The following is a 15,200-nucleotide window of genomic DNA, read 5'->3' as shown; positions in this document are numbered from 1 at the left end:
GTTAATTTTCAGGTTTTCATTTTGGGCACCTAACACCGAACGCTCCAAAGTGTCGATCCGGTCTAGAATTAGATATATTAGTCTATAATATACACACATAAAGTATAAAATGACTCTCGAGATTTGCTAATTTGTATGCGCACAGATGAATGCAGAAGCACAAGCACACGCAGAAGGAGATGGCGATGGTGATGGAGGCAAGGAGATTTGGCTATGGAGATGCCAAAACTGGTTCTTGGGTTCGGGGTGCGACATGGGCTTGGGCTTGGGGGCTCTTTGCGCAATCCCCCAAACAAATCGAAAGAGCTGCTAATTAATTTTAAGCATTGCAAATTTTTGCCTGGAAATACCACAAAAATATTCACAGACACATATGAATTCATATGATATTTATACGCTTTACACATTTATTTAGCTGCACAAAAATGAATATTATTTCTGTGCGTTTTTTTTGTGGTACGAATTCGACGCATAAATAAGTTTTATCACCAATCAAGGTAAGCGGCTCTCTGAGGCTCCAAAAAGTGGCCCAAAAAACAAGTTCCCTACGATCACCAGTGTGTCTGTGTGTTGGTGTGTGTGTGTGGTGTATCTGTGTGTGTGTAACTTGAGCAAACTTTTACTTTTTCCAAGCTGAGGTAAGTGAACTAGTTGCAAAGTGGGCGATTTGCATAAATTGCACACGGGACAACGACAAACGCGCAGGTAGGACAGCCTCCCTCTGCTGCTGCTGGACAGTGGAACACAGTCGATGGGAGTAGGGTTACAATTTTACTCAGAACTGTTCACAGACGAGAGATGGTAACTCTGAGAATGAAATGGTGGGAAAATCTGGTAAATTATTCTAGTTAAAGTAGATCCTCCTTTCATGGAAAAAGTGAAGTAAGTCCTAATCCATCTACTGGGTTTCCCTTTCTCTTGGCAGAAGGAAACTCTCTGTTTGTATGCCATACAACTTCCCAGTTCATCTACATCAAAAATCCCTCCCGGATGCAATGTTCCCTTGCTACCCAATTGAATCCTTGACAACTTTTCCACATTTTTCCTACCACTGTGGAACAAGTTGCGGCGGGCTTCCCTTTACCAACTACATAATTCTCGAATATGCTTCCTGGTTCTCAGCCAGACAGACACTCGCTCCATTTCATTTGAATATGTGTGTAAGTTATTGCCAATTCGTGTGACGTCAATGGCGACAAGGTGATCCAGACGAGCGACTCAACCAGGTGTCGGAGCTGTGACGTTGCCCCGGGGAGGCGCAGCTGTTGGGATGATCGACAGAAGAGCGACCACAAAACAGTTGGCGGACTTTGACAAGCAACCCGCAAGAAATAATTGCATAATAATGAAGTCGGCAAACAGTTAAAGCAAAAGAAACATATGGCAGCTGATTGCAGATGAGTTTTTCAAATGGAAATGAAAATTGAAAGTCAAAGGCAAATACTCCTCAGCACGCACACACTCGCACACACGCACACATATGGATGGAGAGCCACGCACATTGTCTTAAATACTGAAGTTATACTAAAAAGAAAGTCCGTTATTTGCTGCAGGCCTTCGATGCTCTTGGCTTGCCATAAATTAAACGCCCCGCCCACCCCGTGTGCGTCCCTCGGTGCGGATCGAAGCTGATGATGACGATGATAGGGAGAGCAAGAAGGAGAAGAAAACGAAGGAGAAGAAGCAACAAAGAAGAAGCAGAAGAAGGTTGATGAGGGGGGGTGCGTTATGCAACTACAGCTCGCGTTTTTTTGATGATTTTTTTATGGTTATGCATTTCTTTTACAGTTTACAGGCTCATCTTCAACTTCGACTTCGACTTTGACTTCGACTTGGTTTATTGTCTTGACCATCACACCACACCACCAGCATTTCCTTCATTAACAATTCCGTTTTTGTACGTTTTTCTGAGGCAGCCAGCAATTTCTCTTTTTGCTCTCCAGATGAGCCTCCAGCTTAATGTCTGTGCTGATTGAGGACAGCTTTAGCTAGTGTTAGAAAAGGTTCAAGCATTGATTAAACACAATTTCAATTAGCAAAAATTATCATTTTGTTTGGCCAGTTAGTATGCAAAACAGTTTTGAGTTAATTGATCGAAGGACCATGGTAAAGCCCGTGGCGGGGCGTTGTTGATTTGCCTTCTGTTTTATTTGATTTTTTTGAACATATCAAAAGTGTGTCACTCAACGCTGTAAACTCGTATTGACGATCGACCTTTTCAAAGCAAAGCAAAGCCCACAGCAGCTGGCAAAAAAGGTTAAAACAAACTTACAAATTTAAATCAAATCGGAAACAATAACAACAGCAACATCAGCAACAACAACAGCACACAGCCACAAAATCGAGGGCAACTAAATTATGTAAATCCGTAAAACCCATGGAATCATGGCATATAAAACAAAAAATATGATAAAATAAAACGATTTTCACTCTTCATCTGGCCAACGCGCTTTGGGGTGCCCAATGCCCAATGCCCAGTGCCCAGTGCCATCATATCATCAACATTTTCACTCTAATTGAAAAACCAGTTTTAACAGTTGATTAAACAGAGGGAAAGAAGCAGCAAAGTAATAATAATAATCAGACTCTTTTTGTTGGCTTTCGGGCTTTCCGATGAGATTGAGGGATTATATCACACCAGAGCGCAGAAATTAATTGTAACTAAGAAAAAAAACCTGCAATCGGCAACCAATTTAACAAGCAGCATCCAGAAGAAGGTGAACCGCTTTTTGCAGCATCTTCGTGCCGAGTGGCACGAAGACAACCTTCACCCGAGTCGCCGCCACTTCGCTCCTCTGCAGTCCACTCCAATCCACTTCAGTTGTTGACTCCATTTGGCAATTGGTAAATGGCAATTAAAATGTAATTGTGATCTGTGGCAATTCCAAGAATTTTCCAGCACACCCGCTGCAAAATGTTCATACGCCACGTTGGCCTTTATGTTCATATTCTCATTTGCCTCAGGCACCTCTGCGCGACACCACAGAACACGACAGAACTCGTTCTCAAGTTCAGGAAATAGCTATGCAATACATATACTCGAAATACTCGAATAAATTGCATTAGCACGCCACCAGCTAACAGCCAACAGACAACAGACGATTCCTTCTAGATCGGACACGAATACAATTTAATTGACATGGGTCTGACTTGATGCTGTCCATTGGACCATTCGTTCTCGGTCAAGCATTGATCAGGGCTAAAGGTGGAAATCGCTTGACAGATTCGTGCTGATGATCAATTGCTCTATTCAAAGGTAACATGGGAACATAAATCAAGTCTTTGAGGCTTTTCTGATAGACTCAATGGAAAATAGATAACAAACGGTAGCCAGAAACAATGGCTGTTCAATCTCATAGCCCTGAAACTTTCATACATATCTCAGAAATCTCTTGGTGAAGGAGGTTAAGCTGCTGCAAGAGATCTTCGACAATCATTAACACTTCCCGAGGCACTCTTGAGACATTTACCGCTATGCAAAGTCTCCCTCTTCGACTTCGACTGAAGAATGCTTATCTCCAAATCTTCTGACTTCTCATTCCCTAAGCAAATATTGACCGTTTCCTGTTGATCCTCTTTATTCCCGTTACAAACTGAATGGGGATTGGAGTATGCTCAGAGCACACAAGACAAGGTTGCTGCTGACTGTCCCCCCAGCAAATTCATATCCGCAAACATGCTCCGTTTTGTTGCTGTCGCTGCGGAGGTTGTTGTTTCCTCATCTGTCCACACTCCACTCCCCTCTGGGATCGCTTATTGAATAACAGGGCCTGGTCTGGTGGTATGTGGCGGCCCTTAAATTGTGTGCCTGTTGCTGCTGCTGCTGCGCCCCTGCATCTTACCTCCAACTGCTTTACATAACAGCGAACGGAGAGTGCAAAAAGCAGGTAAACAGGCGAAAACAGTTAACAACGGCATCATTAATTTGACATTAATTAAGAAAGCTTCGGAGGGAGTGAAGCCAAAGACAGGGCCAACGACAGACATCGACTCCAGAGATGGAGTTAAATTTAACAACTGCTGACTCAGTCGGTTACAATCGAAAACAAGACTCTCTTTTTGTGTGGTTGGAATACCTGCATACCGGCAGGAGAGAGGTTTAATAACCTTTTAGTGTCTTAGCCACGTTAACAAGAATTTTATGCGAGCGATGTGTTTGGCATAACCAAAACCTCCGGCAGACAGACACTGGGGAGGCTCATCGTAAGTTCCAGACCCATCCAGCCAGGCCACAGTCCCCATTTCATATGCAACAAGTGTCCGGTCCGTAATTGGGATTCTCGTATCGTTTGGGTGAAAATAAAAAGTACTCGTAACTAGACAAGAAACGTGTGCAAGAAATCAGAAGAGAAGTGTCACAAAAAAGAGTAGAAAAACAGTTACGAAATCGAGATTTTGTATAATAATAGTTGGTGGGTAGCAGAATCGAGAGATAACGAAGACAATCCACTGTCGCAGATGTTCAAACAAAAGACTTGGCAATTCAGGGTCAGTGGCAGAAGGAGATTGATGGGCCTTTGCATTTGATTTATGTCTAAGATGACAGACGCTTACGATCAGCGACGATGACTAACTAATAGTGTAGAGCCCAGCCCAGCCCAGCCCTAACCCAAACTCGAATTCGAACTCCCAAAAACAGCAAAAGCCCCAGAGGTGCAGTCAGACAAGTCACCCACACAATCCAGCATAAAATACATACGAATGTGCATACATATATGCATTCCCATATCTGTACGATCCCGCGCTCCCACCTGCGCCACCTATAAATGCTAATTAACCTTTCTTCACACTCGCACACAGACACAGACACACAGAGACAGGAGAGCCGCTCGGCTCGCCTTCATGGTTTGGCATTTTAAAATACGATCCACAAGAGGAGCGCACACAGCCCGAACGTTACCCCGTCGAAAGCTCTGCGCCGGCGCAACTCTTGCTGTCCGTGTTGAGTTTCTGAGCGACCACGCAAAAACCCACCACACGGCAATGGCCAAGACACACCACGGCTTAATAAATAGAACTCGTTGGCCCCGGCCAACACCTAGTGTAATCGTGGCTGTGTATTGGAAGAGTGCTCCGTTCACTCCACTTCCATCCGACGATCATCATCCCCCCACACAGAGTCCGAAGACAGGGTTTTGTTTTTCATTCCCGTAGCTGTGTGCGCAAATGTTAGTCAAGTTTTATAAAAGTTTCTCTCTGTACTACATGCATACACCTACATGCATGTACAATAAAAAATCTTTCGATTCAAAGTGATTTGTGCTCGATGGCTCTCTAACCTCTGTTTTTGCTGTCTATTTTTGCTGATCTAGAAGGCGCTGGAAATAAATCATGGCGCGTCGCCATTGGGCATTATTTGTGTCCATCATGTGCCTGTGTATGGCAGCTGGTGAGTACTCAAAATTAGTTGTACATCAATAGGTACTTAGAGCTTAAGTAGCAGTCGAAGCCACAGCCAATTGACCTTTATCGGTGGAAACTCCACACGGCAACTTTTCGCAAGGTTGCAAAAAAAACGCACAGAGGAAAAGACAAAGAAATAAACGCAATAACAAACCACTCGGCATCGGTCGTTGGCCAAGGCAAATAAACTTGAAAAAGTTATCAACGAAAATATATCAGAGTGGAGTTGTTGCAAGTCATTAGCGGCATGCGATCGATCTTCGATCAAATTTATCCTTCGATCGGTGATGCAATACCCCAAAGCCAGAAACCAGAAATCAATAACCGCTGAACGAACATCAGATTGAGATTGTTATAGAGATGGAGATGGAAAGACAATCGAAAAGGAAACCGAGAAAACTGTGGCATGAGGACGAAACCGGAGCTGGCCATAAGCCATACCAAAAAAATTAGCATAGGCAAAACGAGCAAAACCTGCGGCTGACTGACGGGCTGGCTGCCGATCGGTTCCGTTTGAATATATTTTTGGACTCGGCAACGTTGTTTATGCAATATCATTTTAATGTTGAATCGAAAACGGGTTTCCAATACACCACCGCCAGCAACAACAACAACAACAGTTAGCCAATCCGCGAACCCGTTTGAGCAGACACCTTACATGAGAAACTGCAAGTCAACATTCCCCATTTCCATTTCGAGATGAATATGGGGATATGGCCATGTCTGCGCCTATAAATGGGAGGCTGGAGCCCCGAGGCTTTCGTTGCCCTTTCGTTTTCATTTGAACGAACGCCGCGTCGTGCCGCGAGATGAAGTTAAAAAATGAGAGTTGTTTTGGGTCGTTCGACTAGAAGTGGTACTCGTACTCGCACTGCCACTACTCGTATTTCCCCACAAGCACAGACCAAACCGGTTGAAAGTCGTACGAAAACAGTTTAGCCATTATTATAAGGGGCGGCAGCATTAATTCATTATTAGGAGTGCCAAAGAACAGGCTAACATTTAGCACACAAAAGTCATAAAAAAAAGTAGAAACTAATTAACATTCAAAGGAACACTTAAATGATTTAAATAGAACACGCTTGATATATATATTAGCCATAAATAAGAGGAATATAATGTCAAATGCATTCAATAACTATTCCCATGATTTACACACTTTCTTATAAGCAACCAGACTCATTTATTCCATTTCAAACAGGAAAATCCCAGCAGGAGAAGCTGGAGGGCGTTGATGTCGAGGAGGTCTGTGCGGACCGTCCCGCCGACGAGTACTTCCGCTTGGAAGCCGACGGCGACTGCCGCGAGGTGTACAGGTAAGAGGAGCACACTCCCAGATTGTCCGTTGCTCTGCAGTCTATGTGGCTAAGCTATTTGTTCTTACAACCTATTTGCACCTCTTTGTTTCGGTATCGAAAGGTGCGACAGCGCCGGTGAAGATGGCAGCAATCGCCTGGCACCGATTAAATGTGCCGGCGGCTTGGCGTTCGATGTTTTGCGACAGCTTTGCGATTGGAAATCGAACGTGAAGAATTGCGATGTCCAAGAAAGTAAGTGGGGCCCACTGGTGGCCACAACCCACTACGGATAGTACTTCCAAAGGCTTCCCAGCCCAAAAATGTCCCATCTTCCTCCACCCACCTAACTCTCTGTCTCTGTCTTTGTCTTTGTCTATCTGTCTCTCTCACTATGTCTATTCGTCTTTATTCGTATGTGTGTGCGCATCGCATCTCATTGTGCGTTTTGTGTCTGTGTCACTAAACCAAAACCAAAACAAACCAAACCAAACCCAAAACTAGCCCTGAATTATCGTTCGTGTCATTGCATAATTACCACCCAGACTCCCCCCCTCTAAATTGAAGACTCTCTCCCACCCACCACTTAGTGCCAAAGTTCTTTTAGCTAGCCAAAGAATGTAGAGATCCACAGCAACAACAAAAGCTGACAGCTACAGCAAACAGCAACATGAAACATCCAAAACAAACAAAATGAACTTTATTTTTTAGATGTACTAAATCGGGTTTGAAAGAAATTCAGTGTCCCTCCGGTTTGGCCTTTGATGTGATCAAACAGACCTGCGACTGGAAGGCCAAGGTGACCAATTGCGATGAGAAAGAGAGTAAGTGTGACGAAACAACAACAACCAAGCTAGACAACAAACAACAAAAAACAAACCAAAACAAATCAAACAATCTCCTGGAACCAACACTTGTACATACAGTAGTCAGCAATGTTAGATTCGGAACTTTGGTAGAATCAAATCCGTTAACCCACTCCAAAATCAAACCAAAATCCAATTACCAACAACACAATCCTAACCCGCACACAATGGTGCACACTCCCCACCCCTCACTAACCACCTACCAAGATCACAAATCAACCGCACTAACCGCACCGCACCGCACCGCATGCATATCTATGTAGATCATCATTACTTATCATTTCAAAATTTAGACATTTCGTTGTCACTAATCCGAAAACTTTTAGGCATAAGACACAGCAGATCCCTGATCTAACCCAACCAACCATCCACCATCTCTCTCTCCCTCGCTCATTTGCACGTTTCTGTAGAGCCCCGCAAGGCGCAGCCCATCCTGAAGACGGATGAGCCCATCTGTCCCGAGGGTAAGCTGTCCTGCGGTGACGGCGAGTGCCTGGACAAGGAGCTCTTCTGCAACGGCAAGCCCGACTGCAAGGACGAGTCCGATGAGAATGCCTGCTGTGAGTGTCATCTCTGCTTTGAGATCTCCTTTAGCCCACAGACTAATCTCCCAACTCTACAGCTGTCGATGAGGATCCCAACCGTGCTCCCGAGTGCGATCCCACTCAGTGCGCTCTGCCCGATTGCTTCTGCTCGGCGGACGGAACCCGCATTCCCGGCGGCATTGAGCCCCAGCAGGTGCCCAGATGATAACCATCACCTTCAACGGTGCCGTCAACGTGGACAACATCGATCTGTACGATGATCTGTTCAACGGCCAGCGCCAGAACCCCAACGGCTGCTCCATCAAGGGCACATTCTTCGTCTCGCACAAGTACACCAACTACTCGGCCGTGCAGGATCTGCATCGTCGCGGCCACGAGATCTCCGTGTTCTCGCTGACGCACAAGGACGATCCCAACTACTGGTCCGGCGGCAGCTACGACGACTGGTTGGCCGAGATGGCCGGTTCCCGATTGATTGTTGAGCGCTTTGCCAACATCACCGACGGTTCGATCATCGGCATGCGTGCCCCCTACCTCCGTGTGGGCGGCAACAAGCAGTTCGAGATGATGGCTGATCAGTTCTTCGTGTACGACGCCTCCATCACCGCCTCCCTGGGCCGCGTGCCCATCTGGCCCTACACCCTGTACTTCCGCATGCCCCACAAGTGCAACGGCAATGCCCACAACTGCCCCTCCCGTAGCCACCCCGTCTGGGAGATGGTCATGAACGAGCTGGATCGTCGCGATGACCCCACCTTCGATGAGTCGCTGCCCGGTTGCCACATGGTCGACTCGTGCTCAAACGTTGCCTCCGGCGAGCAGTTCGCACGTCTTCTGCGCCACAACTTCAACCGTCACTACAACAGCAACCGTGCCCCTCTGGGTCTGCACTTCCACGCCTCGTGGCTGAAGTCCAAGAAGGAGTACCGCGACGAGCTGGTCAAGTTCATCGAGGAGATGCTCGGCCGCAACGATGTGTTCTTTGTGACGAATCTGCAGGTGATCCAGTGGATGCAGAACCCCACTGAGCTGAACTCGCTGCGCGACTTCCAGGAGTGGAAGGAGAAGTGCGATGTCAAGGGCCAGCCCTACTGCTCGCTGCCCAATGCCTGCCCCCTGACCACCCGGGAGCTGCCCGGCGAGACGCTGCGCCTGTTCACGTGCATGGAGTGCCCCAACAACTATCCCTGGATCCTCGATCCCACTGGTGACGGCTTCTCCGTCTAAGGCACACTCTCCTGCGCCTGCTACTTTACTCTTTTCCAAAACCAACAAGAGAACAACTGATAGTAGTTCCACCGAGAGTCTGATAAACTAAACAAAAACTAAGCCCACAAACACCGCCTACAAACAAGCAAACAAACAATATGTTGAACCATCTACAAAAAATACTCAAATTTGTTGCATCTTGTGTGATCTTTCGTTTCTTTCTCTACTCCCCCAACCTGAGCTCTATTATTTATGCAAATCCTATCTCTTCCGTCTCTCACTTTCCACACTTTCCCTCTGCTGTTTGTCTTTCAACTCAACTCTTTCTTGTGTCTATATCTTTTCCTTGATCTGCTCGTACTATTTCTGTTTCGTTTCTCATTTATGTTGATGATAAAAGTGATTTGTTTTTAAATTTACTTCGCTGCTTTCTTTGATCTGTTCAAAGAGAATTTTCACAAACAAAACAAAAAACCAAGCGCCAAAAATCGCAGCAGCAAACAAATATCTTCGTAATTGTATAAGTATTTTTTATAAGAAAAATATAAAAAATATATAAAAAAAACATAAAAATACTTACTTGTTTTAATTGAGGCACTTACATCAGAGGAACCAATGGATAAATGACAGCATGAAGAAGAATTCCTTGTGCAGCTGAAAATATTATAAATAAAAGCTAAATAACAAAGGAATAAGAATAGGTCCGTTATTGTTAGTAGTGCTACTTTATAGATTTTATTCTCGCACATGCATTGCTCTGGTTAATTAATCTCAACAGCTACGTTTTATGTTAGTAAATGTTATTAGACGGCATTGAGCCAAGATTGCATTGGATTTAGGAGTTAGAAGAGGAAAGAGATTAGAGAGATTTAGAGCCACAGACGCACTTGTTGATCCCAACTGGTCGAGGCTAGACACATGCCATTGGGGCACAGGCTGATGCAAGTAATGCGATTCTCGTGTCCAGACAGTGTGCCTAGGGGGAGCACAAAAAAGAAGAAATCGATATAAGCATTTGCATAGTTTCCCCCACGACATTCCCATAAACCAATACCCACCCGTGTGCCTCTGTTTCATCGTATCCCACGAGTGCACCATGCCCTCAATGCCGCCGCACATTAGGTAGCGCCCGCTGGTCGATAGAGCTAATGAGCACAGCACAAAATCAGATTAAAAATTGTCAAAAGTCAAGGCGAAAGCAGCATAAAAGACGCACCGCACGAAGTGAAGCCCGTGTTCTTCTGGGGTGGCTCGTACTGGCCGATTTGTTGATCCGACCGCAAGTCGTACAAGCGCGCCGTTTGATCCTCCGAGCAGGAGGCAAAGCCCATGCCATTTGGATGGTACTGTCCAAAGGATAATCAAATGGTGATGCTTGTCAGAGGGGTCGGAAAGGTGTACTTACGCAAACAGAGGATACATCCATTTCGTGGCCAAAGAACATTTGCTTGTGGCCCTCTTCGCGTACATCCCACAACTTGGCAGTTTTGTCCACAGAGCCGGTTATATAGGTCTGCATATCGGGGGACAGGGAGAGGCCAGCAATATCGCCAGCATGTCCATTGAAATCCATTGTCTTGACACCCTTCTCCAGATCCCAATGGCAGCTACAAACGATATATAAGTGTTAGTACAGTCTACAGTTGATCTGGAATACCTTACATCTTCATGTCGCCCGATCCGGTGATCAAATGGCCATCATCGAGGAAACGACAAGAGCTAAGGAAGCCCTCGTAGCCCACTAGTTCGCGCACCATTTTGGCCACGCCCGAGGCATCGCGATTGTTCACATCATAGACGGTGCACGCATTGTCCATGCCACCGCAGGCCACGAAATTACCCGACGGCGAGAAGGCCACCGTCATCACCCAGGCCGAGCGCAAGGGTATGATCTGCACTTTGTTGGCAGTCCATGTGTCCCAGATGATCAGTTTGCCATCCAGGGAGCCGGTGACGCAGTGGCGCGAGTCGCCTGCAAAGTGCACCGAGTTGACCTTGTTGATGTGACCCTTGAGAATCTTCTTCGAATTGAATCGGATCTTGGTCACATCGCTCATGTCGCCGCATTTGTCGGCCAACGTGCAATCCGCCTTGGCCTTTTGGTCATCCTGCAACGAGATAAAGTTTGATTTTAGATTCCATTCGATTGGAGCAACTCTTCCGCTGAATGTGCAACCTTAAACTTCTGTATCATGCCATTGATTTCGTCATATAGAGCCTGCGTTTCTGGATCAATTTTCGGCATGATTGAGCATTAATTGGGGGACGAAATTTTTGCAAGTGAATGTTGATTTATATCGCACCGCGTCGCAAAACAAACTAAATGTTGGGGAAAATGTTTCGCTTACATGTTATGATGTTTTCTTTTGCCTTTGCGGGTAATGCAATTAACTAATTGGATTAGTTTAATACATTGAAAACACTTTTAACGCGCTACGAATCGAAAAAATGTGCGCTGCCAACTTGGCCACAAAAGGTCCGCTTTACAACACTGAAGACAACGCCATGCAGCACTGACAACGGTACGTGGCTGGTCACTCTAATTACACAACTGATTGACCAGCTGTTCTCGGTCACCAGGGTGAACATTTAAATACCTTAAGGTATATTATATACTTTTCAGGATATTATGATTACGAAATTGAATTCTTGGATATTTACGGCTTATCGGAACATAATGGTATATTATATGAATTTCATCCGTCTATTAAATTCCGTTTTTAAGGTATATCCAAGAATATAGGGTATCGTAGTTTTAAACTTAATTTGTAAACATTCCAGCAAAACAAGGTCGTGAAAACTAGCCAATCTTGTTTAGAATTGATTGATAAATCAGATAAAATTATAGTATTGGATCGGAAATTCCCAACTAGCTAGTAATATTAAATAGACATCAAAATCGAGGAAAATGATTTAAGATTTACGGTATATTTACAGTATATTTTGAAAAAGCAAGGGTATAGTTCGGTATATTTCCAAGGGACATTCGGTATATTTTATCGGTAATTCCGCGGTCACACTGTCGGTCACCTCATTTTTGTTTTGCTTGCTTTTATTTATAAAAATTAGCCAAATACACATACCAGCAGGATGTATCAATAAGAGGACGTGTAATGGAGGCGCTGCCATGTGCCAGCCAGCAGCAGCAGGAGGAGCAGCTCGCAAATCTCAGCATGGACTCGAGCCTGGGCGATAATGTGGTCAGCATACCCAAAGAACTGATTCTGCTATCGCTCGTCGCCCAGCAGCAGTGCCTGTACAATCCCAAGCATCCGCACTATCGCAGTACAAAGAGCAAGGATGAAAAGTGGGCCGAGATTGGCGGCCAAGTTGGTTGGTCAGGTGAGTCTACAGACCATTGGCCTGAGGCATTCATTCAGTCAAACTCTTCGTCTTTCAGACACACAATGCAAGGGCAAATGGAAGGCCCTGAGGGATCAATACTGCCGCGAGCTGAAGCGCGCCAAGTCATGTGCCAAAGCCGTCAAATGGAAATACTTTAAGGAACTTGACTTTCTGCGTCCATTTGCCCTGGCGCGAAAGTAAGTAGAATCCACGGGGATCTAGAACCAACCCTCTTAGACGCCACTCCTGTTTCCACAGCTATCGGGGAAGATCTGCACAGAGTGCCAATGGTATTGTGCCCATAGGCCAGCCCCTGACGCTGCCCTTAAACAATTCGTTTAGCAGCAACAGTAGCAACAGCCAGAACTTGCACCTAGCCAGCAGCATCAAGATCGAAGATGCCACGGCGGCTAGTCTTTTGGACAACTGTAGTCTTGTTCAGTTTCTGCAACAGCATGTGCCATCTACAACGTCGTCAGGGGCTACAGGCGTCACGACATCCACCGACAAGAAGTCGGGATCAGCTTTCATTGCCAACCACATTAACGTCATGCAGCAGCAGCAGCAACAACTGCAGGCGCAGTCAGGGAACAACTGGAGCTATCTGGCCGATGCAGGAGGTGGATCGACAGCCCCCAGCATTGTTGACCCCACGGTTGTGGAGATTGTCGACTGCGTAAATGCCGCAAACAATCAGTCAAGCTCTGTGGCAACAACAAAGGCAGCAACAGCAGTGACAACGACGTCAACGAATGCCGAGGAGGAAGACGATGATCCCCTCCACACGTTCCTCGACATGGAAAGCTTTTTCGAGAAAGAACTGATTACGCTGATACAGCAGGAGGATATGATCTACAACTATGGAAATGAAAATTATCGCAATGCCAAGCTAAAAATGGAGGTGTGGGAGGAGATTGCACGGAAACTCAAAGAAGTCGGGTGAGTCATCAGCTATAGGGAAACTTCTATGTCCAGTTTTAACCATCTTTTTGATTACTTCTGCAGTGAAACAGTGTCGGCTCAAGTGGAAAGCCTTGCGGGATCAATACGCTCGCGAGCATAAACGTCTGAGGACAATGATGCAAATTGAGGCTACATCGCGTTGGAAGCACTACGACACACTGAACTTCCTTCAAAAGTACATACAACAAAAGGCGCTGTAAGACTCTCAGATTTATCTTCATACAGTCTGGCAAATATTTTATATTTCACTTATTTCAGTGAAGGAGATCCTCCACTCAGTATGCTGCTGCCTAAGCATGATCTGGAGGAGCATCTGGGTGGTCATGGCTCCCATTCAACGACGACACAGCAAAACAACCTGGAAACATCTTCGGCTAGCTCACAGCTTAACATGTCTCTGCCAACCCTGACGGGTCCACACAAGTCCGAGCTGACCAACGCGATGCAAGAGCAGCAGCAGGAGGAGCAGAACCAGCAGGCCAGGGAGCTTTGTGTGGCCAGCTATGATGAAATGGATATTGAGAACTTCATTAACGGCGATGCGCACCACAATGACGAGGACGAGGAGGATGAGGATGAAGAAATGGAGAACACAACGGTGCCGGAGGCAAGTACCCAGCAACAAGAACAACAAGTGGTGGGCTATGACCACGAGGATAGGTCCGTGTACATGGCCGTTCAGAGTGTCAGCAGCGCCATGACCAAGCAGGAGCAGCTCAACGACGCCTCAAGTAATCTGGAGCAACAGCAGCTGCAATCAGCTGGAGGCTATCAGCAGAAGCTGGACGTGGAAGCGCCATCAACACCACGTTACCAGAACGCTCCCACCACACCATGCTCCACGCCGACATCGCGATATTACTCCAATCAAATCTCACCACCCAAGAGCGGACAACTGGAGTTCCCAGTCGGCAGCATTAACGGCGAGGACGATGAAATCGGTGCCTTTTTCAAGGCAGTGGCAATGAAGATTCGCAGTGCTCAGATGGAACCGGTGGCCTTTACCGATCTACAGATCGATATACTCCGTGTCATCAATGAGGCACTGCGAAACCACCAGAGAGAGTGAGAGTAGGAGGAGGAGGAGACCAATGCGGACCATTTACGGTTTCAAGGCGTTTCAGTTTTTTGTTAAAAGTGTTATTTGACAAGTGTTTTTTTCTAATTTATAGTAGAGTTGAGAATTTAGAAAAATTCTTTATTATACCCGGTACTCGAAGAGTAAATAGGGTATATTGTATTTGTGGGGAGAAGTGGATGTATGTAACGCAAAGAAGGAAACGTTTCCGACCCCATAAAGAATATATATTCTTGATCAGCATCAATAGCCGAGTCGATATAGCCATGTCTGACTGTCCGTCCGTCTTGTTGAGCGCCTGGATCTCAGAGACTATAAAAGCTAGAGCCACCAAATTTTGCCACAAGTGTATTTCAAAAATGTAAAATGTAAAATTTGAAAAAAACACTAAGGCACAGATGTACTACTGATTACCGGGTATAAAAGATGTGACGCGTAAGAAGCGTCTCACACGGCCCTCCTCGTTTTTATTTTGTGAGCCGAATGAAACCTTTAA

General features: G+C 45.7%; 3 protein-coding genes across 4 annotated transcripts; 2 read left to right on the top strand and 1 right to left on the bottom strand.

The window, feature by feature from the left end:
- Positions 1-5,044: 5,044 nt before the first annotated feature.
- LOC117894043 lies at positions 5,045-9,790 on the top strand. The gene is given in 7 exon segments (XM_034800892.1): positions 5,045-5,168; positions 5,313-5,389; positions 6,605-6,719; positions 6,823-6,953; positions 7,975-8,124; positions 8,187-8,306; positions 8,309-9,790. Coding segments are annotated over 6 exon segments (1,602 nt in total). The 5' UTR covers positions 5,045-5,168; positions 5,313-5,331; the 3' UTR covers positions 9,337-9,790.
- Positions 9,791-10,023: 233 nt separating this feature from the next.
- On the bottom strand, positions 10,024-11,649 carry LOC117894815 (guanine nucleotide-binding protein subunit beta-2). Its single transcript, XM_034802054.1, has 6 exons — positions 11,495-11,649; positions 10,981-11,426; positions 10,724-10,925; positions 10,535-10,664; positions 10,377-10,463; positions 10,024-10,294 (listed from the first exon to the last, which is right to left on the bottom strand). Exons 1-6 carry the CDS (start codon positions 11,561-11,563, stop codon positions 10,188-10,190), a joined length of 1,041 nt encoding a protein of 346 aa, XP_034657945.1. The 5' UTR covers positions 11,564-11,649; the 3' UTR covers positions 10,024-10,187.
- Positions 11,650-12,342: 693 nt separating this feature from the next.
- On the top strand, positions 12,343-14,910 carry LOC117894386. 2 transcript variants are annotated; one of them, XM_034801392.1, is made up of 5 exons: positions 12,343-12,660; positions 12,719-12,860; positions 12,922-13,597; positions 13,665-13,822; positions 13,885-14,910. In XM_034801392.1, the coding sequence occupies exons 1-5, from the start codon at positions 12,432-12,434 to the stop codon at positions 14,693-14,695; spliced, it is 2,016 nt and encodes a 671-aa protein (XP_034657283.1). In that variant the 5' UTR covers positions 12,343-12,431; the 3' UTR covers positions 14,696-14,910. The 2 variants fall into 2 exon arrangements, 1 of the variants encoding a protein (XP_034657283.1); XR_004648868.1 differs by having other exon boundaries at positions 12,344-12,660; positions 12,922-13,602; positions 13,669-13,822; positions 13,885-14,026.
- The last annotated feature ends 290 nt before the right edge of the window (positions 14,911-15,200 follow it).

The sequence above is a fragment of the Drosophila subobscura genome, chromosome J, assembly GCF_008121235.1.
Source record: "Drosophila subobscura isolate 14011-0131.10 chromosome J, UCBerk_Dsub_1.0, whole genome shotgun sequence".
Taxonomy (NCBI): Eukaryota; Metazoa; Arthropoda; class Insecta; order Diptera; family Drosophilidae; genus Drosophila; species Drosophila subobscura.
Note: the sequence above shows the minus strand (reverse complement) of the source record. Positions and strands in the feature narration are given on the sequence as shown.